This window comes from Budorcas taxicolor, chromosome 13, assembly GCF_023091745.1.
Source record: "Budorcas taxicolor isolate Tak-1 chromosome 13, Takin1.1, whole genome shotgun sequence".
NCBI classification, from domain to species: domain Eukaryota; kingdom Metazoa; phylum Chordata; class Mammalia; order Artiodactyla; family Bovidae; genus Budorcas; species Budorcas taxicolor.
The window spans coordinates 42,627,333-42,650,340 of record NC_068922.1 but is presented as its reverse complement, the minus strand read 5'-3'; the positions used below and the strand labels follow the sequence as shown (position 1 = coordinate 42,650,340).

Below are 23,008 nucleotides of genomic sequence, written 5' to 3'. Positions count from 1 at the left end.
AGGGCTCCTTCCAGCCCTCACAGCGGCCTCATTGAGAGGAATCTGCACGAGAGCCGGCGGGCTCCATGGGGCCGGGCTGGGGCCTGTCCATTCACAGGCAGAGCTGGCAAAGGGACAGAGCAGGCTACAGGGGGGGTCTGGGCAGACGGGCTGCACAGAGGGTCAGCAGGATGTTTGGGACGTGGCCCCCAGGATGCCCTGAGCCCAGAGAGCAGAGTGCTGAGCTGCTGACTCAGCACACACTTGGCAGCCTGCTTCCCCGTTGTCCGGGACAAGCTGCGGTGGGTTTCTCTTCCACTTTACAAAGAGCAAATGACTACAAACAGCTCCTGTAGCCTCTTTCTGTAAATGAGGGAAGTTGGCATTCTTTGTGAGCAGTGCCAGTCACGTGGTAAAGAAGACAAAGTCTGTCTGTAGATGCGGGATGGAAGGCATCTTGTGACTCTGAAGGTTTGCTGCCCCCTGCCCCCATGTCCCCAGGGACAGCACAGCCTGCAGTTCTTGGTGGCCACCCGTCCAGGCAGGACGGCAGCAGCCATGTCTCCCTGAGGCCTGGACCCCAAGGATGCCCTGAGAGCCTGTTATGCTCCGAATCCCTCTACCTGCTCAGGGGAGGGTACTGGAGATCTTACAAAAGAACCGTGACAAAGTCTTGCAAAGATAACTGAAGACATCTCGCATTATTTTTCTCCAGTCTTGAAACTCAGCCCTTTGATGTTTGTTTCTGGGTTATTTTGGCTTTCTTCCTCCATCTTTTTCTCGCCTCCCCTAAGGACACTTTCTCGACACACACACCCAAAATGGCCCAAATGCTCGTTATGAGGAAGGGAGAGAGCGGAGAAGTCTGTCGAGGGAGAGCCTGCTCACTGATGCGCTTCCCACTCATCAGGGAGCCCTGTCCTCCTCGGGGTGTCTGCAGGGAACAGCCAGACAGCATCTGGGCAGGAAGTGGGAGGCAGAGGCAGACAGGCCTTGCCAGAGAGGGGTGGGCATGAGGCGGCCAGTGAGGGCCTGGGAGGCTCTCTGTGGCTGTTGGATCACGATGGCGTGCCTCGGACCCAGCGTCTGCCTACGGGCACACGTGTGTGGAAGGACAGCACGGTGGGAGGCACAGCAGCAGACTGTCAGGAGCAGGTGGGGAAGAGCCAGATGACCAGGTGGTGGGGGTGTGAACAGCCAAGGAGGAGCACCCTGAGGGTCGGCGGTGGCTCTGTGGGTGAGGAGGTTGAGGCAGGAGGTGCCTGTGGCCCATCCCCGTGGTGTACATGCCAGCGAGGACGGGCATCCCTTCTGTTCCCCGGTGGTCCTGGACACTGGGGAGTCGAGAGGCCTTTGTGTTTCCTAGGTTCTGCCACCTAGTCAAACCAGAGGTGAGGTAATAATTAAGAAACATCCCCACCGTGCTCAGATGGTCCCTTGCCTGGCACCACACTGTGGAGGCCAGCTGGGAGCCATGTAGGTGTCCCGAGGAGGAGGTGACCTGTCCATCACCCTCCCACGTGGATTTGGGGACCTGGCTCTAAGTGCCTGGATGCTGCAGTGTTCATCCCGAGCCTCCTTCTGAGAAGATGCACTAACAGCTGTTCTTGTTTCCTTTCCCTGATGATCTAGAGGTGGCGACCATCGGGTGGAGCTTTACAAGGTAGGTGAGGTCGGCTCATGGTGTCCGATGGCGAGCAGTGCCCATCCTCACTGTGTGGACCGAGAGAGCGTAGCTCGCCTGCTGCCTCTGGCTGTCTTTCCAGGAGTCATGAACAGAACAGAGTTCCCCCTAATAATCTGAGTTAATTGTTGTCAGTCTTTTTCATCTTGCCTTTTACGGACATCTCCTCATGGAGTGTTTCCCGTTTTGCTGCCTCGGGATAGTTTCCAAGATTAGGATGAATGGACTTTGTGGCTCGTATGCCAGAAATTAACAAATTAACTTAAAGTGATTTGCAATTGTTTGTAAAGTTACTTACTCACATAGGGAATGACGGGAGAACACTACAGGCCGAGAGCTACACTGTCCTCTGGGCTGTGGCTCGGGAGTTCTGCCAGCACTGGGGTTTCTTGTGTCTACCAGGCACAGGGCACCATTGGCGCAGGTTCCCAGCCAACGTGGTGGGAGCAGGTGTCAGGGTGCAGGGCCCCAGGGGGCGCGCAAACCCTCCCCGCCACGTGGCTGTCGTCAGAGGGTGTGTGGGTCTTCGACCTGACATGTGCTGCGATGCAGTGTCTGCGGCCACCATGCCTGTCGCCCTCCTCTCGGGTGGATCTGTGTTTGGGAACGGCCGGGGGGACAAGACAGACGTGGGCACTGCTGTCTGTCCAGCACCCCGTGGACAGCTCTGGGCTGTTGGAGGGCTGGTTCCCTGGAGCGACTTGGATCCAGGTGTGCATGGGGTGGTGACTGAACAGCTGTGGCTCCAGAGGGTGCAGGTCCTGTGGGGGCTGGGAGTCCCCAGGCGAGCTCTCTTCTTGGGGACGGGACCGCACCTCAGGTTGGTGACACTGGTGCCTGTGGCAGGTTCCTCGTGGTTCTGAGCATACGCAGCCAGGGGTTGGGTGGGACTGTGAATAGTGACATCATGCAAGCAGTCACCTAATCCTGAGAGACTTTTTTCTTTTAAATGAGAAAAATTCAACGGGAGCTTAAATCTGAACAGTGCTGGGTTGCATTAAGGGTCACCAGGTGGGGAGTCCACACTGCAGGGCCCTTCCTCCTGGGTCTCTGGGTGGTCAGAACCCCTGGCAACCCCTGGACAGCCATCCGCCAGCAAGCCCCTCAGAGGGCAGGGGTGCCGCTCGGGCCAGCCTCCGCCTTCCTGAGTGTCCCCCAGTGGCTGACGTCTGGGCTTGGGAGGTCCTGCCAGGATGGAGCGGTGAGGTGACGGCCTTCACTCAGCTCCCTCGAGCGAGGTCTGGTGGGCTAGTCAGAGCCGTGTTGTTCAGCTTTTGTTTTTCACTTCCAGGTGCTGAGTTCCCTCGGCTACCACGTGGTCACCTTTGACTACAGAGGTGAGGGCTCCTTGCTCACCCCGCCTCTTCGAGGTTGGTGTGGGGTGGCCAGGTGTCACTCTGAAAGGCTGGTGGCTCTGCTGTGACCTGTGGTCCTTGTGAGATTGCCAGTGTGCGGAGGTAGCGGGAGGTCTGGGTTCTTGGCAGTGTGTCCTGCGTGCGTTCTCCCCCAGATGGGAGGCACGGGCGCCTGGAACCCCGGCACACACCCTCTGCCAGCCCCTTTCACGTGTCAAAGGCGCCGTCTCCTCTTCGTGGGACTCAGACTTCCCCCACAGCTGGGTATTGGGTCAGTTTCATGCTCAGCAGAGCTTGTCTTGTTGAAGTTACGGAGACAGGAAAGAGGGACTCTTCTCGTCCCTCCGTGTTTCTCCTTGCCTCCCGCAGTTTGCTTCGTGAGGAAGATGCTTTGTGTCAGCGGGGAGCAGAGTGGTGGCGATGTGTGCCTCAGACAGTCCTCGCCTGGACAGGACACAGGGCTGTCCAGCTCACCCTGGCTGGGGGGAGGTGGGGCTTCGTGCGCACAGAACTGGCAGCTGTCGGCGTCGCCTGGGTGTGCACGTTGGGAGAGTCTCCTCTTGATTCTGCCGTGGCTGCCACAAATGTGATGTCCCAAAACAGCACGGATGGACTGTCCTGAAGCCCTGGTGGTCCAGGTTCCAAGCCTTTAGCCACTGGCATGAGTCAAGGTGTGGACATGATGGAGGCTCCAGGAGAGTCAGGTTCCTGGCCTCTTGCAGCTTCTCCAGGCCATGCTGGTTCCTTGCCTGTGGTCCCTTGAGTCTGCATTACTCTGGCCCTGACTCTGTCCCTTCTGCTCGTAAAGACCCGGGATTGCCTGGGGCTCATGCTGACCAGGACACTGTCCTGTCTCGGGGTCCCCTGCTTGGCAGCCTCTTTCCTTCTGCACCCTTCACTGCCCTTGCTGTGTGAGGTTCCAGAGGCACGGGTTTCCAGGTGTGGATGTGCACGTCTTTGAGGGCCATTATTCCACCAGCCTAGGGTGCGGGTTGGTTCTTTTGTGAAAGAGTGTGCCGTTAGGAGGAAGGTGCTGGGTTAAAGAAGCTCCGAAAGGAGGCTCATCCTTCCCTCCTGCCCCTGCTGCTGGAGCCTCAGGGCAGTGAGGGGGCAGCCCTCTCCCTTATTCACCTTCCTGTGCTTCTAACAGAAATAAGATCCCACCTAACACTTCCTCTTTTCAGTTCCTGTTGAGTCTCTTCCTTTCTAAGCTGTACAGGAGACCAGAGTTCTGCCTGTGGCTCCTCGTCCCCGTCTCTCTCTCCAGTTGCTGTCTCCCCCGTCTCCGTCCCTCTTGTGTTTCTCCCTGTCTCTGGCCCTGCCCCGTTGCTGCCCTGAGCCCTGGCTGCTTCTACTCGTCTGGGCCTGGGGTGCCCCTGCCTCTAGGCTTTGCTTATGTTGCAGGACTTGCTCTCTATGAGCCTTGTGGTATTTTCAGGTCATTTGATGATGACTCACTGCTGAGCTGCTGGAAATGACAGTCACATTTGACTTTTCCAGAATCTGGAGGGAAGGACCCATGGGAGGTCAGAGTTTAGGTGGCTTTCCTCTGTAATGCAAACAGGATTTGCTAGGAGCCCCTTCCTTTGTGGGTCAGCGTTGCCTTGAGCCTGGAATCTGCCCATCCTGAAGCCTCTTCACAGCTGGGTCACAGCTGGGCCATGGAGCCGGGGCTGGGCCAGACTATCAGTGGCTGAGCCTGGCCAAGCCCCAGGTGTCAGTGCCGGGGGTCTGCGGGTCTGACCACCCTGTCTGCTTCTGCTCGTTGAGACTCCGGTGAGGGTGGTGGTTGGGTTCAGAGATTGTGACAGCTGAGGAGATGGGAGAAACGAGCTGGCCTGGCCGAGACTTGAGGCCCCAGATGGCCTGGGCCTTCTGCTGAGACGGGGGTGGAGGGGTGTTTGCCCCTTGCAGGCCTGTGATGTCCTCTTTGATGCTGCTTTCCCAGGTTGGGGTGACTCAGTAGGAACGCCGTCGGAGCGGGGCATGACGTATGATGCACTCCATGTTTTTGACTGGATCAAAGTGCGAAGTGGAGACAACCCCGTGTATATTTGGGGGCATTCTCTCGGCACTGGGTGAGAGTTCCCAGCGTGGCGTTTGCGGGAGCAGGTCTTCACGGGTGACTGTCCAGCCCAGGCTGCCTGAGGGGCCCCCAGTGGCCTGGAGCCTCCATTACTGCCCTGGTGGGGGCTGGGGATGAAGCCCCACAGTGCAGGGCACTTGGGCTCCCCAGGCCTGGCTGAGCGTGGCTGTGCTATGCAGCGCATCCAGGAGCACAGGCCTTTTGGCTCACACATGGTGTCATTACTTAAAAACTTGGGGAGGCAGCAGTTGGGGTTCCCTTGTTCCATCTGCTGGAAGAGGAAGTGCTCTGATGTTCCATGTGGCTGGTGTAAAGGCACCCCAGACCTTCAGCACCTCCATTTTCCTGCTGCCTTTCCTTTGGACATATTGGCTGCAGGCTGGGCAGTGTCTGGGACTGGCCCTCCTGGGTGGGAGTGAGCCCTGGCCAGAGGGGAACAGGCCATCCCATGCTGGGTATCTGCCTGGACCTGCCCAGCTTGGTCCTGGCAAGGCAGGAGGCTTAGGCCGGGCAGAGTCCAGGTGCTGCCCCCTTCAGGGGCCCCCTCGCCACCGCCCTGGGCCCTGCGGTGCTCTGGGCCCCTCCCATCTGTGTCTGTAGGACCAGATGTGAACTAGGGCGTTGCTGTGCAGCCCACAGGGGCCATTCCAGGTGAGGCGCAGCACGTTCCTTGGGGCCGTGGAGATGCCCTCACAGGGTCCCTGTTGGAGGGGCTGGCTGCTGGGTCCTGGCCCACTCCCACTCAAAACCCCACCCGTCACCGTGACAGACCTAGCTTCCCCAGGAACAGTCTCGTGTGATGATCCAGCTGAACTTTTCCCTCTTTCCAGAGTGGCCACAAACCTGGTGCGGCGCCTCTGTGAGCGAGGTAGGCGCCTGCGTGGACTCCCACGCAGGAGGGCTCTTCGGGTACCGGCTATGCTCCAGACCCTGCCAGTTTCTTGTGAAGTGGGTGGTGGTGGGTGAGCGGGGTGGTGAGATGAGAGCTAGGCATTGAAATGGAGGCCTGAGCAGACCCCCTAGGGCCCAACCCCGTTCCCCAGATTCTCTGGCAACTGGCGGTGCCTTGGCAGGGGCTGGGCTCCAAACAGGCAGCCTCAGCAGACATGGTTCTCAGGGTCCTCTTGAGAATACTTCCCTCACGTAACCCCAGGGGAGGACCTGAGGGGCAGGGCCAGCCAGGTGGGCACCTGGGGTCCATGGTCCTGTCGAGGGGGTGGTGGTGTGAGGAGTGTCCCACTGGGGCTTCTTGCTCACCTCCCAGTTCCCTGTTGGTCTTATTTATCTAGAGACTCCTCCAGATGCCCTCATCTTGGAATCTCCATTCACTAATATCCGTGAAGAAGCCAAGAGCCATCCGTTCTCAGTGGCAAGTACAGAGCTTATTAAAGACGGACTTATGTATATAATGGAAATAATAACTATAACATATGAAAATGACTATGAGTAAATATGCATATAAGTAAATTAAAATGTCATAAAAGTTATTTAAGTATTCTAATAAATATAGACGTTGTTGAAAGTTAATTCTCATTTAATTCTGGGCACTGGCCTGAATGCAGAGCCACTCAGGATATTTATAGCTTCGTGCCAGGTAGAAGGGTGTGGTCAGTCAGGTTGTCTGAGGGCGGCTAGACCCACAGGAGGCCTTGCCTCATGGCACAGGTTGCCTACCTGGCATTGCTGCCCCTGGGGCCCAGTGCGGGCTGGGAGTGGAGCTGGTGGGCGCCCCAGGGAATCCTTGGTGGGAACCCTGTGCTGTTGGGTCCTCACTGGCTGGCCTCAAGGCCTGAGACCCTCCGTTTACAGGCTGGGCCCAGAGGGGGCCCTCTGTGTCCTGCTGCTTCCTCCTCCTGCTCCCACTGCTTCTGTGTGTCCAGGGGTGCCGTGTCGGCCCGCCTGACCTCATGCTGCATGCTACAGACAGAAGAATCCTTTGTTGGGTGTTCTTTGATATTGCTCTTCTCCCAAATCACATGGTCCTCCGTTTTCTTGGGGGTTGTGGCCTGTTCTGTATGGGAAGCCTGGTCTCTGAGTCTTGGGTGTGGGAGTCCTGTTTGTGGGCAATCCCCCCCAGCCAGTCTGGGGCCTCTTGAAAGGGAGTCTGAGGGTGGTTGGAGGGATAACAGGACCGCCGCCCCTCCGCCCACCAGCTCTGGGGCCACCAGTCAGCCTGACTGGAAGCAGGGCTGAGCCTAGCCCTACAGGGGTATAGTTCCGCCCATCCCTTTAGCTCTGGGGCCACCTCATTGGAAGCAGGGGTGACCCTGGGTACCACCCATCCCCACCCCCCCAGCTCTGGGGCCACCAGTCAGCCTGATTGGAAGCAGGGCTGACCCTGGCCCCTATGGGGGTATATTACTGCCCATCCCCCCCAGCTCTGGGGCCACCTCATTGGAAGCAGGGGTGACCCTGGCTACCACCCATCCCCCCCCAACTCTGGGCCCACCAGTCAGCCTGATTTGAAGCAGGGGTGACCCCCCCACGGGGGTGTAGTGATTGATTCTCTCCTTGTTGTCTATGTGTTGTCTCCAGATCTATCGATACTTCCCTGGGTTTGACTGGTTCTTCCTTGATCCCATCACAAGCAGTGGAATTCAGTTTGCAAATGATGAAAAGTGAGTACTGTGGGAGAGAATATAGAAGAACCCCAACAACCCTCAGAATAAGCGTCTTGCGTCATGTTAACCAAGGAGGGTGGGGTTCTGGACATGTAGGGGTCTTTTCTAAGCGACATATCTCTATAAAGGGAACATCAGGTAGAGAAAGGGAAGAAGGAAGGTGGAAAGACTGTAGAGGTAAAGAAATAGGAAAGCAGCGTATCTTTTGGTCCATAGGACTGTTTTACTTGAAAATTATTTGTCAAACCAGAGCTCTTCAACAGGCGTTAAAGCAGCAAGAGTAACTGTTGGTCAAAAAATGGCTTTGCCTTAGCCATTTGATTTGTGCTTGGTTATGGGAAGATGTTCTGAATGTTAATATTAAAAATATTTCTACTAGGTAAACCAGAAGTTACATATTCTATTTAAGGACTCTTTCTTTGAACAACGTTTAAGTTCAATTAACATTATCTTTGTGATATCTTTATTTCATGGACTTTAATTTATTTAAAAAAAATTTTTTTTTATCTGAATATTCAGTTAGCATTTAAAAATCTACAGTTTTAAAAGAAGAATTACCTAAATAAACTGGATTTCCTCTAAAAATGACGACAGTGAGAAAGTCACCCTGTGGCTGCCCCCCAGCTGAGCTAGTGTGAGTGTTGAGGGGCTGGCCATCCCTCACCCCCTGGAAGTCAGGAGCCCTTGCATGGTGGGAAGGTCTGTTCCCATATACTTGCCAAGGTGCCAGCATGTGAGCTAGGCCTCAAGAGTCGGAGAAGCGAAGGACCAGCTTGGTGGGTGGAAGTTATGAAAAGATGTTGAATGTCAAAGTGTGTCCTGCACACCAGCAAGTAATTCACCCTGGAAGTAAAATGTGGTGAGTGGGCAATCTGTGTGCCACTAGCAGCAGTGCAGCCTGCCAGATGGCTGGGCGCACACCCAGGCCTGATCCCACCAGGTGCCAGGGTTGCCCTGGGGCTGCCCACGTGAAGCCCCAGAGCAGCATGAGATCGCCAGGAGCAGGCGTGTGCTGCGTCCACCAGCTCCCCGTGTGGCCTCAGTGAGGGGCAGCTAAGGAGCGTCCAGGGCCTACTAGTCCTGCAGCCTGTCCTTCGGGAGGCGGTCTGCTGAGGCGTTTGGATTCAGTGACCATCTTGAGAATGTGCATTTATTTGAAACGTTCAGGAACTAAATGTCATATACACAAAAGAGAAATTAGAGGGTGGCTCTTTTGCCAGCCAATGTCCGGTAATGTTCATTTGCAGTAAGTTTCCTGGCCCCCCTATTACTCAGTTTGTAAATATCATTTTGTAACTTCTTAAGAATAGTGTACTGGCAAAGTTCTTTTGTTTTGTTTTTAAATTTCCAGGAAATATTCAGGGACCCGATTTGGTGAATGAATTGATCTCTAGATTTAATTGACACTTGTCACCTAAGACAGATACTGATGGAAACATCTAGGAAACCAGCTGCTGGCTCTGTATTAAAAGCGCCTGGCAGTTTGAGCCGTTCCACGCTGCGGTGCAGGGCTCCCTCACTGGCCCCTGCTGCTGGGAGCCCGGGAGCCCGGGAGGCCCCGCCTGTCCTGGCCATCCAGCGCCTCTCTCCCTCCCCCTCCCGCAGTGTGAAGGGAGCCCGGGAGGCCCAGCCCTCCTGGCCATCCAGCGCCTCTCTCTGGGAGGTCCTGCCCGTCCTGGCCATTCAGCGCCTTTCTCCCGGGAGGCCCCGCCCGTCCTGGCCATCCAGCGCCTTTCTCCCGGGAGGCCCCGCCCTCCTGGCCATGCAGCGCCTCTCTCCCTGCCCCTCCCGCAGTGTGCAGGGAGCCCGGGAGGCCCCGCCCTCCTGGCCATCCAGCGCCTCTCTCCCGGGAGGCCCCGCCCTCCTGGCCATGCAGCGCCTCTCTCCCTTCCCCTCCCGCAGTGTGAAGCACATCTCTTGCTCCCTGCTCATCCTGCACTCCGAGGACGACCCGGTCGTGCCCTTCCAGCTCGGCAGAAAGGTGGGCGTCGGGCAGACTCGTGTTCCGGCCAGGCAGGTGTGGAAGTGGGTCCCGCTGCTGGCCGGGCCCCTCCTGAGGGAGAAGGCAAGGGGAGGTTGGCGGTTCACAACTCCCACGTGTTCTCTTGCCTCTGGGATGGGGCTGACGCCTGAGGACATCCTCTCACTGTGGGGCCTCTGCGTCTGCTTTTGCTGCATCTGCCTTTGCTGCCAGGCAGCAGGATTAGATCTGTAGGTGGGAGTAGGGTGGGAGGGAGCACCCTCTGTCTGTGGCAGTGGTGAGGGGCAGGGGCAGGCTAAAGGGCAGGGGGGCCCAGGCCGCCTCCGAACAGGTCTGGGCCTAGGACCTGGCCATCCTGGGCTGCAAGGAGGGGCTGAGGTGCCACAGACCCCGAGCCAGCTTGCAGATGGGCCTTGACCTAGGCGTACGGCCCACTCAGCCTTGGGGCAGAGCCGACAGGCTGCCCTGGGCACTCAGGCCACCGTGGCATCCTAGGGCAGGTGGCCTGAGGGTGCTGGGGGCCCTTGAGGAAGGCTGGTCTTGACATGGGGTGAGGACAGAGAGGGTCTCGAGGGGTGGCCTGAGGGTCCTGTGGCTGAGGCAGGTCACCCCAGGCCCCGGGCGCCAACCCTTCTCTCCCGCCCCCAGCTCTACAACATCGCCGCACCGTCACGCAGCTTCCGGGACTTCAAGGTTCAGTTCATCCCCTTCCACTCGGACCTCGGCTACAGGCACAAGTACATCTACAAGAGCCCCGAGCTCCCGCGGATCCTGAGGTGAGGCACTACCCTCACCCGCCATGCAGGATGGCATGCGGGAGCTGGGCGAGCCCCTGCAGCTGCAGCTGGGACAGCCGTGCCGGGCTGGTCGGGGGGCCTGGCGTCAGCGCATGAGGCCTGCTGGGCTGCGGTCCTCTGTGTGTGCTCGAGCAGTGAGGATGCCATGGCTGCTGTGCTCAGGCCCCCCGGCCCCTCCCACAGGACCGTCAGGCCACTGCCCCTGCACGGGGTGTGTGTGGTAGGGGTGATGCAGGTCTGGGCCAGCTCCCCCAAAGCCTGTTGGTACCCAGGTGCCTCAGGGAGGGAGGCTGTGCCCCTGGCTGCACTTCGCTGGCCAGACTCCTGGGCCGGCACGTGGGCTGCAGCCCAGCCACCTGTCCCAAGCCTGGGAACGAGGGTGCCCGGGTGGCAGAGGGAAGGGTTTGGATGGACCAGACACTCCCTGCCTCCCACTCGGGGATGCAGGCTGCCCCCACGTTCCGACTGCGGGGCCTCTGCTGAGACCGGGCTGCTGGAATCAGCCCTCGGAGAAATGTGTGCTGGGGAACTCCACTTGGTATGTCAGGCCCTCGAAGTCCCAGGGGCAGAGCTCTGTGTTTCTGACATTTCTTGGTGCATGGAATGTGTGTTGCTGAGAGGGGATGGTAGACTGGGACCGTGGTTTTCCCTGTAAAAGGCACATGTCACAGAGCCCTCCAGCACCTGGGCGCAGTGGCCTGCCTTCACTCCGCGTCGGGACTTGGCGCTGCCCTTGGCGCCCTGCCCGTTTGCCTTGCAGGGTGTTCGGGGCAGAGTATGGTCCTTGAGGCTCCTTTGTGGCCTCCCGGGTGGGCTGCAGGAGGACCCGGGAGGCGGGGCCTCTGATCTGGCCCAGAGGGGTTTGGCTGACGGGTGTCCTCCTCTGCTCCAGGGAGTTCCTGGGGAAGTCGGAACCGGGACGCCAGCACTGAGTTGCTTGCCGCCTGAGAGCATGAAGGCCTCTGCCCTCGTCCCCCTTTCCTCCTGCCAGCCTGGGCCCCCGGAGATGCGCCTGGAGAGGGAACATGGATGCCAGGGGAGGTCCTGGCAGATCTGAGGCACCACCCTGGTTGGTGGGGAGCAGGGGGTCTCTGTGGACCACGTGGAGGCGGCATGTGGCCCTCTCCACCTCGTGCTGCCCCTCAGCCCGAGGGCTTGTTGGGAAGACAGTGACAGAACTTTCTGGCCATCGGCTAGTCGATCCCATACCTCCTGAGCCAGGCACGGGGAGCCTGGGACAGGAGGTGAGGGGTCTTGGGACCACGCTGAGCTTTCTGGCACCACCCTTGAGCACGTGGGCGAACGTGGATTCTTTCTGTTCCCCCCAGATGGACGCTCATGGCTCCACCAGCCCCTCCTGCCCTGCCCGCCCTGCTTGCTTCCCTCCGTGTCCCTGCCTCCCTGGGCTGCCCCGCTGCTCCCTGCCGGGGAGGGGCTGGCGATCTGCCTTCCTCTGATGTCCACCCACTTGTCTGCCTAACCAGACCTTAGACTGAGCATTTATTTAAGAATAAAATCGTGGTGGTGGTCTGTTTGTTTTCTCAGTGCTGCCTCCAGTGGTGTCCAGGCTGTGCCCACAGCCCCAGGCCACTCTCAGAACCCAGCCGTATATGAGGAGGGGGTGGCTCTGTAAGGCTAAGGATCGCAGGCTTTCTTCCCGCTCCTGTAGACACCGAGGTCCCGCGGGGAGGGGTGTTGTGTCGGAGGAGGCGTGTTCACAGGGAGCTTGTCTTCTCTGGTGGGGCAGATGGCATTTTCCTAAAACCAGGTCTTTGTGGGTGAGCCTTTCAACCTTACGGTTAACAAGCTCATTGAATGTTGCTGTGTTGATGGATGGGCGGTGGGGTTTCACTCAGAGACCCGGGACGAGCCCCCGGCCACTCGTGGAAGGACTCAGGCTGCTGGAGTCCAGGGACTCCCATTCTGCCCTGGGAGTGTCAGCTTGTTCACTCACTGGTCGTGGCATTTGGCCAAGCCTGCCTCCCACGCACGATGCCAGTGCCCGCTCACTGCCCCGCTCTCACCCCCCGAGAGAGATAGTGTGTGGCTTTCGAAGGGGGCTGCACGCCGTACAGTACAGGGCTGGTCGCAGGCGGAGGACTTTGGTTCACCCAGCTCTCTCCTTGGGCTTCCCTGGTAGCTCAGGCTGGTAAAGAATCTGCCTGCAATGCAAGAGACCCTGGTTCAATTCCTGGGTTGGGAAGGGATAGGCTACCCACTCCAGTATTCTTGGGTTTCCCTTGTGGCTTAGCTGGTAGAGAATCCGCCTGCAATGCGGGAGACCTGGGTTCAATCCTGGTTGGGAAGATCCCCTGGAGAAGGGAAAGGCTACCCACTCCAGTATTCTAGCCTGGAGAATTCCATGGACTGTATAGTCCATGGGGTTGCAAAGAGTCGGACACGACTAACTTTCACCTTCTCCTAAAGGCAGGCCTTCCTACCCTAGATCCTTAGGCTCTGGCACTTTGGAGTCAGTGCAGAAATTCCCTGGGGTGGGGAGGAGCTTATTTGCCTTCTCTTCCCCACTGCTCTTGGCCTGTGAGCAGCTGTGAACTGGCTGGAGGCCCAGAAACAGGAGATTACACCCACTTCGAAACACCTTAGAGCTGCCCATGGCAATTCTCAGCCACCTGGGCCTCAGCTTCACGTCCCCTTGGCTTTCTGGGACACCCATCCTGACCTGACAACTGCCTTCATATAACTAAAGCAAAAAGCCAGTGTGGCCAGGGTGGCCCCCTGGGGCTTCTCGGGCTTTGTCACTGGGGCTCCTGGCAGCCCCACAGCCCAGAGCCACGCCCCCTGCTTGTCCTGACCGGCGAGGCCGTCTGAGACCATCTACACTTCGCCCACTCTGCCTGGGCTCAAGTCTTCCTGTTTTTCCTTATATTTTGTCTCTGTGCGTTGCCTCAGATTTTATGGTGGGCGGTGGGTGGGGAGGATAAAGTAGGATATAAAGTGAAAATACAAGCTGCTAGTGTTTTTACAGGTGTCTGACAGCCTGAAGATAAAGCCTAACAAGGTTGCTGAGCAGGTAGCTCCCGCCCTCGACACCTTTCAGGTAATTAGGTCTACATGTCTCTGTTTGGGGGTGTCTCCGCTTATTACCTCAGTCCAAGCTCAGCTTAAACTGTGGAGTAGGACTGACCTTTTGTTGAGTCACAAAGTCAGTCTGTGGTCAGGAACGGCTCGAGATGCCCACTGTTGATCTGTGGTCACAGCCTACGGAAGCGGGTATCCTGGGAGGTGCCCCTCCACCAACACTTGGGTTCTCTGGGTAACACTGAGCCCTGAGTTCACACCTCTCTGGGTTTTTTATTTAACTTGCAGCCATACAGTTTGGGGAGGGGAATGATTTGGTCCCCAGGAGTTCTACTTCCCAGGACCAGGAGTGGGTGGCAAAAGACAGGTGCAAAGAACAGAGCAATTCACACGCGACCGCCAACACCCAGCTGATGCTCTCCCAGTGCTGGGTTTGATGACTCAGGCTCACGGGGCTCTGAGTCCCACGGCAGCTGGGTGAGAGAACGTCCTGTCCCCAGTCCCCGAGTGGCGGGCCACAGTGTATCCCAGCTGGGACACGCAGCGCCCTGGGTGCAGAGACACATAGAGGCCAGAGCATCTGGGCACAAGCAGGTTTAATCGCCTTCTCACACGAGGCAGTGACAGCGAAGGGCACAGTGACGGTCACGCTTGGCCTAAAGGGCGGGCAGCAATGGGTGCTGGGGGCGTGAGCGCAGACCCCCCAGCTCTGGTGGGGTGAGAGCAGAGCCCCGAGCCACCCAGGTCCAGCATGTGAGGGCACAGAGCCTCTGGAAGCTTCCGCCCCCAGCTCCCACCTGCTCCCTGGCTTCGTCCTTCCCACTGCTCAGCTGCCATCCCTGGTGCCAGCCTGCTGTCTGGGTAGAATGGAGGGTGGGCTCCCCTCTGGGCCCACCAGTCCTTTTCCAGACCAGGTTTTCCTGCTGCCTCCTGCCTGACAGGCACAGGGAGGGTGCAGGCCTGGGAGAGGGCTGGGCATTCAGCCTCACCCAGCTAGGTGGGGACGCCAAATGAAAATACCCCAGCATTGCCTCCCCCAGCATAAACTTCAGAAGTGCTATTTTCCGTTGCTAAAACAAGGAAAGACCTCAGCTAGTTTCATTTCCTTGTGAAAAATCTTCAAAAAAGCAAAATCAAACCAATTCTGCACCAGCCAGCCTGTCCTAACCGAAGCCCCTGGTGCTGGACACAGGCATCCTCCCCAGTGTTACCCTCGGTTCCCTGGGGGCCTTCTATCTGCTCAATCTGGAAACCCCGGGGCGGGTGCCCACATGGCAGTTATGAGAACATGGCCCGGCACACTGGACCCTCCCAGCATGGCCAGGAGGCAGAGCTGGGCTGGGAGAGACTGGATGGCCAGCCTGTGTGCTGCAGAAACACACACTTGCCCAAGCTTTGTCACGGCTACCTGATTGGACCCCAGAATGCAGAGGGTCAAAACTGAATACGAGCTCACACAGGTTTGTACAAGGCCGTGGGGAAGCTGAGTGGGCATCCTGGGGGGTGGGGGGGTCGGGGGGGGCGAGCCTGTCAGTGCTTGGGACCTGCTCTCCGGCAGGCGATGAGGGGGCATCTCCACACCCCAGCCCCTCAAAGCCACCACCACAATTCCCCCAGCCTTCCTGGAAGTGGCACTGAAAGAAGCACGGCGATAGGAAAATGCCTGGAAACAATGGGCAGAGTCAGCAAGGGGATGAAAGCTGGTCCCGAGGCCGGGGCCTAGTCCCTGGGGAGGCTGGGGGGTGGGGTCTGCAGGGCAGGGGGCTCCGCGCCCCAGATGTCGTGGGCGTACTCCGTGATGGTCCGGTCACTGGAGAACTTGCCCGAACAGGCGATGTTCCTGATGACCTTCTTGGTCCACTCCTTGGGGTTCTGCAGAGGGAGGCGGGCACTTAGTGACCTCGGTCTGTTCCCAGATGCGCTCAGCCCTGGGCAGCCTGATGGAAGGCAGGCCCTCAAAGCTCAGAGCTCACTGGGAAGGGGGCCCGCCCACCAGGAAGCGTCCAGGTGAGCAGACAGGGTCTGGAGCCCGAGGGGTCCTGCCAGGGCAGAGTGCACACAATGCACACACCCCGCCAGGAGGGGATGCACCCCCAGACAGCATCCAGTGCCAGGAGGGCACTCATGGAAGCGAAGCCCGGGGTCACCTGGCTCCCAGGCCCCCTCCTGTCCCGTCTTAGGAGGAAACTTCAGGAGCTATTTCCTGAGTTGAGGGGGATGGTAAGATACAAGCCCCTTGGGCTGTGCCCAAAAACCTGCTTTAACAGATCTGGGCAGTGACTACACAGCCACGCCCCCATTGCCAGTGTCCCCTCCTACGGCCATCCCTGGCCAGCTGCACAGGCTACAACACCCCATCACCTCCCTGAGCTCAGGACCTGAGTCTTCCTGGGAGGGCCCCCTTGGCTGTGTCCGCTTCCTGCAGGTCACACACACAGGCGGGACCTGGGGCCAGGAGTGGAGAGCCAGCTCCAGCATGCCCGCTCTAGAGCTTCAGGTCCTCACTCTGCTCGCTGGCGACATGTCCACTGCCCGAGAAACCATTCACCTCCCTTTAAGCACAAAGGTCTTCGCTGCTCACAAGCCCCATCTCCTGCCTTGGGCCTCATGCCCTGCATCACCCCTGCCCTCCTCACCGCATGCAGGCAATCAGACCGTGGGCCGGGGTGTGGCAGCACCTCTGGGAGGGAAGTCCTGCCCTGTCCACTGGCTCTGTGGCAGCGCCTAGGCCGCAGGGGCACGTGTGCTGGTGTGGACAGCAGCCTGGCCCCAAGGGTCCTAGGCGGTAGCCCAAGCAGACGCCCAGCTGAGTCAGTCCCTGAGCAAGAGAGGAAGAAGCCCGACCTGCTCTGGGCCACTACGTCAGCTACAAGCTCCCGGGAGTGGCCCGAGACAGCAGGACATGGTCCCACCCTGCAACTTCCCTGCCAGGGCCCAAGAACCTTACCCTGTACAGCTGGTCCACCTGGGCCTGGCACGCCACGTACGCTTCATAATCCGCAAACACCTTGAACCTGAAATGGGAGACACGAAGCTGGGCTGGGCGGGTGGCGAAGGAGAGGTCAGGAAAAGGGCCCCTAGGTTTGGCTGGCTGCATCCTCGTGCTCCACATGACAGGGGTGGCCACAGTGGCTGTGCTCTGAGCAACACTGCTGTCCTGCAGACACTACTCTAGAAAAACCTTATTACAGCCCCATGCTGTTGAAAGAAACTGTGCCCGTGGATTGGAAGAACACAGACTAAGGTCCCCCTCCACCTCCAGGGGGGCCCAGGGGACGCAGGCTCCACCACCACCTGTTCTCAGTCTCACGAGTTGACAACTGGTGGTGCAGGATTTATGACACATAAACGTGTTTTGTTTACAACTGAATTGGGATCACAATTCATAGAACCCTGTACAGTCCCTCCTGGATCCCAGAATCAGCAGGGCTGAGCGCCCAGCCCCAGACATGCATGGAGTTACGATACTGGGGCTGACAGAAGCCAGCAGACAATATTCATTGGAATACGACAGACTAACCCACAGGAACTGAAAGTGGAATGAATAAAGGTCGATTCTCGGCCTTCCCCAGACCCGCCTTTTACCAGGGTGGAGTAGAGGCCTATGGTCAAGGCAGATGGCACTGTCGACCTGTGACAAGTGAGCAAGGCTGTGCCCAGAGAAATGTCACCCCGTGTCAGTGGCCTTGTCATAAACACCAACCACGTGGAGACTTGTAGCCTCACAAGTTCATTCTACCTGAACCACTCCTGGACTCCCAGGAGTGGTTAACACCCAGGCTCCCTGTACCCCAGGCACGTCACCTCCATCCACCCACAGAGGTGACATCACCTTGTCATGCAATCACATCACCAGGCTCTGAGGCTTGCCAAGCACGGTCAGAGGTCCCACAAGCCCGAGTGCCTGGATGTGACTGACCCTCTGGCCGTGGGCTAAGGTGGGGGTGAGCCTCACCAAAGCCCAGGCTTTGCCCCAAATGATGTGTGGTCTTGGGCACCCTGTCTGACCCAGTGGTGGGGAGGGACGAGGGTCCTATCCCACCTGTCATGGTTCAGCAGCATGTTGACGACATCCTTAAAGCAGTCGGGCTCCCTGGGGGAGAAGAAGCCGCTGTTGATCTGGTCCACGGCCTGCTGTAGCTCGGGCAGGCGGTTGTAGTACTCATGGGCATTGTACCTGCAGGAGAGGGTGGACTTGTGAGCAGGTGGGGCCGGGGCCAGCCAGGCTGGGCTGGCCGCCAAGGGCACATCACCCCCACCTCCTCCTGGTACAGACACGTGGTGGCTGAGACGGTCCTCCAGGAGGGGCTGCTCAAAGGTTCCCACAGAGCCCCCACCCCCAGTCTGTGCCAAGACCTTGCAGAAAAAAATAACATGTGAAGTCGGACTTGAGAGCCATCAGGGAATCCGGGGAGAGGGAGGCGTGCGGCAGACACGGGGCAGAGCCAAAAGGGGGCAGTGCTCACAGGCTGATAAGGTTCCCACCATATGGGTTCATCCCCTGGTGCCTGAGGCCTCCCTGGGTCCCCTGAGGGATTTCAGGCAACCAGGCCAAGCCGGGACCCCCTCAAGGTATCCATGGGTGTGGGGACACTTAAAGGAGAGAGAGGCCTCGAGAGGGACCCACCCTTTCCGGTCCAGGGCCTCCACGTCCTCCACCCGCAGGCCAAAGATGAAGAGGTTCTCAGCCCCGGCCTCCTCGGCCATCTCCACATTGGCCCCGTCCATGGTGCCGATGGTGAGGGCCCCGTTGAGCATGAACTTCATGTTGCCCGTGCCCGAGGCCTCGGTGCCCGCGGTGGAGATCTGCTGTGACAGGTCGGCGGCGGGGATGACTGCGGGGAGCGGGGCACAGGCAAGACCCGTCAGTCAGGAGGCACAAGAGCAACAGGAACGGCAAGGGGACACCATCCGCTGCCCCCCACCGCACACGGCCCCCCTTCCCGACCAAGGGCAGCCCGAGGCAGCGGGTCCACGCGGAGATGCCAAGAAGCCCTGCAGTGGCAGAGGACCTCTGTTCTAGAACCTGCAAACCAGGGCCGTACCAAAACCAGGTGGGGTATTCTTTCCCTTGTATCCTGACATCACTGCTGTCTTAGTCCATCAGCCCGTAGGCTCCTTAAACAACTTCGAAAGGAATCGACTCTCACAGAAGCAGAGGACCGGGGACAGTCTTCCCGTGGCCTCATGCCCGGGAGCCGCTCTGTACAGACTGGGCGTGGCAGCTGAGTCACAACCCCCCAGCAGCCGGGTGGCTTCTCCCACATGCGGGTTCCTGTGAGTGTCTCGACACGGCAGCAGGAGCGCGGCCTCCATCCTGCCTGCCTCGGCGTGCCTGCTCCTGCATCCTCAGCCGGTCCTCAGGGGTGATGGATGCTGCTTCCCCGACCCAGCCAGTGGGCACTCGGGGTCAGCCAAGTCCAGAGTCCGGCCCCGTCTTCACGGTCAGGCCCAGGTGCCGGGATGGAGACACAGGCACCCCTGGCCCCTCGGGCAGAGCGACATGAGCAGATGGGATGGTGGACACATGACCACAGCAAGTCCAAGAGCTGGGGAGCATGGGGTCTGTCCCCGAGCTCAGTTCTAGGAAGTGCAAGAGCTGGCCTGGCAGTTCCAGGCGGCAAAGGGCCTGAGACGTGTGAGAAGCTCAGTGAAGCACGAACCACAGCCCAACCCCAGAGCCACAGATGGTACAGGGCAGTGGCGGGATCACAGGGATGGTGCTGATGACCTGGCCACACTGGACAGGGAGGGAGTATGAGAGCCTGCCCTCCACTGGATGCCTGGAGGGCAGCGTACAGTCCCCTGGACCAGAGGGGCTGCGACTTGGGCCACGATTCCAGGCTCAGGTGTCCTAGCACCTCCTGCCAGAAGCGGCTGCCTTAGAAAGGCCAGTCCAGTTCAGGAGAGCCCTGCTCTGAGGCACAGGTGGCCACAGGCCCTTCTCTGGGTGGCAACACATACCCAGGACTCCCACAGTGGAGGGGCTCCAGCTAGATGCCCCCAGAGCAGATGCAGGCCAGAGTGAACAGGTGGGGACAACCAGAAGTGTCCTTGGGGCAGGGGGAGAGCGAGGGCATGGGCCACCAAGAGCGAGCCCAGGGACAGGAAGGCCAAGCTGAGGGGCAGAGGCGCAAGGAGGGGAGGGCAGGAAGTACAGAGACCAGGGCCTTGGCTACCAGACCGGGGCCCCTCTGGCTGGGGAACGTGGTGTCAGGGCCATTAATCTGCCTGGAGGCAAGACAGGCCCTGACCAGCAAGGGCCACCTGCGGCATCAGGCAGGGCAGACTCACCTTTCTCGGCCAAGGACACCCGGTAGTTTTCCAGGAAGATCACTTTGAGCCTGTCACCCACAATCGGGTCATGGTTGACGATGTCGCCAATGGACGTGACCAGCTTGATGATCTTCTTAGCCATGTGGTAGCCGGGCGCTGCCTGCAAGGGGAAAGGGGCACGCACCACACACCCTGGGTTCGGGCCCCAGCCTGGACGCACCTAGCTGAGCGGCTCGGCTGCTGGGAGGGGGCCCCATGGGGGCTGAGGTCACAGCATCCTTGCGTGTCCTTCATCCCGACAGACGGGCCCACAGGGTGCAGCACTCCAGCCGCTCCCTTGGTGCCGACCAAGCGCCTCTCGTGACAGCCCCTTACCCAACACGCACAGATCTGTCAGCCTCAAACTTTCAGTTCCTGATTCTAGTTTGTTTTTCAGAAATGGAGAGAGGGAACAAGGACCCCTGAGAACTGACTACCAACCTCCAGGAAACACAGGGAACCCACCAAGGTTCTGGGAGATACCAGAGGGACATGGTCTGGGGGAGACACACAACCTGATTTCTGTAAAAATCTGCAGGGGAAAAAAGGGGGAATGTCGATGAAAACCTACGGATGAGACATAGCTGCCCGGCGCCATGTGAGAACCTCACTGGGCCCTGAGTCAAACAAACTCAAGATGTCTAATAAGACAGCCAGGCATGTGGCCCTGGCTGGATATTTAATGACGTGGAAGAATTCTTGTCAAGTATTGTAGATGTGATGGTGGCGTTGTGGTTTTGCAGGAAAATGTCATTGGGAAGACAACTGATGAAGTTCTTAGGGGTGAAATCTACTTTGAGAAGGTTCAGCAAAAGTCAGGTAATAGGTTTGTGGATGTTCTACGATTCTTTTTTCCTCTAGATTTTCATTTCTAAAACACATTTTAAAACTTTCTGACAGTCCCCATCTCTGAGAGATGCATATGGAAATACTGACAAATGAAACAGATGCTGTCCAGAATCTGTTTCAGGAACGGCAAGAGTCGGGGGTGGAGGGGCGGCTGAGACAGAACACGGCGGGTGTGAGCTGCTGTCTCAGCTGGGGGAGCCCACAGGGTGCCTTCACCTGTGGAGCTGCTCAAGTCGGAGGAGAGAACAAACCCGGGCCCGCTTGCAGCCCCCATGAAGCAGCCGTGCCCAGGCTCCTGGGAGAAGTGGCAGAGGGTGGGGACACGGGGCCTAGAGTCCAGAGACCTGTGGTGGGACCCGCCGACGCCCCCTGGCGACACCCTGGGACTCCACGATCACGTGTCCTAAAGCACGTGCCACGGTAAATAAAACGCGTGAGGCCAGGCTGAGAGCAGGCCCACATCTTGCTGATGAAGCAGCCAGTGACCGGTGTCCACTCAGCACAAAAGTGCAGGGGACGTGTGGAACGCTGGCAGTCACACTGAGGAATGGTGCTTCCCCTCTGGAGGCTGGCCCTGGGGACCCCACCGCCCTGGGCAGGCAGGGGCCCCGTCCAGCTCCCTTCCTGTGGCCGAGCTGACGAGACACCTGAACGTACTGGCCCAGAGGCACAGCTGGGGCCGGGACCTCTGGGCTTTGTGTGCAGGTCAGCGCCCAGCCACCCGCAGCATCCATCCCAGATACAGGGACACTGCAGAAAAGCATGGTGGTTTGTATGTTCCCGCCCAATGCCAAGCAAGAGCAAAGAGGCGTCACCTCACCTTGCCCCCGATCATGACAGTCCTGGGCACAAAGGCGCGGGTCGGGTCCTTCTTTATTCCTGCAAGCCAAACAGAAGTCAGCCAAGTGAGGCAACTGGAGCCAGACACGCCTGAGCCTTGCACTTGCCGCAGTAACCAGCGTCCTCAGAGACCAGCCCGATGCAAGCGCTGCACTGCAGGAGCTTCCATTTACAGAACTCTGCACTGCGTTCGGGTTGGTGCCAAAGGCTAACCAGAAGCAGATTCTTCCAGAAGGTTCAGTGGAAAAGCTGTGTCTTTGTGTCCAGAACAGCCCAAGACAGGAGCTCCTTTGGGTCTGGTGACCAGGACTGAAGGCCCTTGCGTGTATGATGGGCACTTGAAAATGGGTTGACCTTGGGACGGTGGTGATTAACCGTCAGCCTGTGTGGGGTGTCAGTGAGACCCTGAGCCCCCTCCCTGGTGGGACAGAGGGTGAGAAGCCCCCCAGAGCTTTCCTGCATAGGAGCAGACAGCTCACCTCCAGCCCCAGCAGAATGAGGTGTCCTTGCCAGGCCACTGGGTTTTCAGATTTCATTGGGGTGGTGGTGTCATCTACAGAGGAGCGGGGCTGCCCTAAACAGTATTCACCAGGGTCGGGAAGTGGCCAGGAGATTTACAGGAACTGCTAAGGGGCGTGGCTGATCTTTAACATCTGACCTCAGGTTCCTGTAGTCCCTGAGTTTTGAACCTTCCTGCTTCCAGATAGTGGACAAAGTGACCTAGAGAACAAGGGGGAAAAAAAAAGCCCCAAATCCACAAGCTACATTGTAAAGAAGAAAAATATGTGAACTCCAGATCAATGAGCAAGTCCTGCTGGGTCACGAGATGGGTGGGAGATGGGGCTGTGAGCGCAGGGCCTCAGGAATCTCAGCCTCCTGCAGAGGGAGGGGAGGAGGCAGGCAAAGAGCCCCTGAGGGCTGGGCGGGTGGACTATGTCAGCCTCTTTCCCACAGGGAAACCTCGGACAGGGGCCTGGACAACCTGGTGGGCAGAGGCCCACAGGCCACGATGCCTCCTGAGCCAGCCTGGAATTGGAGCCACAGAGGGGGGGACACGGCCCCGGACAGGAACACGGCCACGGAGAGGGGACACAGCCACGGAGAGGGGACACAGCCACGGAGGGGGACACGGCCACGGAGAGGGACACGGCCATGGAGAGGGGACACGGCCCCGGAGAGGGAGCGGGCCACGGAGAGGGGACACGGCCCTGGAGAGGGGACATGGCCCTGGAGAGGGAGAGGGACACGGAGAGGGGACATGGCCCCAGAGAGGGACACGGCCCCGGAGAGGGGCATGGCCACGGAGAGGGGACACGGCCCCAGAGAGGGACACGGCCACGGAGAGGGGACACGGCCACGGAGAGGGGACACGGCCACGGAGAGGGGACATGGCCCCGGAGAGGGAGAGGGACACGGAGAGGGGACATGGCCCCGGAGAGGGAGAGGGACACGGAGAGGGGAC

General features: G+C 58.9%; 2 protein-coding genes across 2 annotated transcripts in view; one reads left to right on the top strand and one right to left on the bottom strand.

Annotated features, from left to right (window-relative positions):
- ABHD12 (abhydrolase domain containing 12, lysophospholipase) overlaps positions 1–12,027 on the top strand; it is a 54,391-nt gene extending 42,364 nt beyond the window's left edge. The window contains exons 5-13 of the mRNA XM_052650420.1: positions 1,612–1,642; positions 2,955–3,000; positions 4,967–5,096; positions 5,935–5,972; positions 6,394–6,473; positions 7,640–7,722; positions 9,628–9,706; positions 10,355–10,482; positions 11,396–12,027. Coding sequence (XP_052506380.1) covers positions 1,612–1,642; positions 2,955–3,000; positions 4,967–5,096; positions 5,935–5,972; positions 6,394–6,473; positions 7,640–7,722; positions 9,628–9,706; positions 10,355–10,482; positions 11,396–11,435 — 655 coding nt within the window. The 3' untranslated portion in view covers positions 11,436–12,027. The remainder of the gene's footprint in view (positions 1–1,611; positions 1,643–2,954; positions 3,001–4,966; positions 5,097–5,934; positions 5,973–6,393; positions 6,474–7,639; positions 7,723–9,627; positions 9,707–10,354; positions 10,483–11,395) is intronic.
- Positions 12,028–14,128: 2,101 nt separating this feature from the next.
- Positions 14,129–23,008, bottom strand: part of PYGB (glycogen phosphorylase B) — a 34,473-nt gene continuing 25,593 nt past the window's right edge. The window contains exons 15-20 of the mRNA XM_052650601.1: positions 21,527–21,585; positions 19,837–19,978; positions 18,170–18,377; positions 17,585–17,719; positions 16,490–16,556; positions 14,129–15,414 (exon numbers count right to left, since the gene is read on the bottom strand). Coding sequence (XP_052506561.1) covers positions 15,262–15,414; positions 16,490–16,556; positions 17,585–17,719; positions 18,170–18,377; positions 19,837–19,978; positions 21,527–21,585 — 764 coding nt within the window. The 3' untranslated portion in view covers positions 14,129–15,261. The remainder of the gene's footprint in view (positions 15,415–16,489; positions 16,557–17,584; positions 17,720–18,169; positions 18,378–19,836; positions 19,979–21,526; positions 21,586–23,008) is intronic.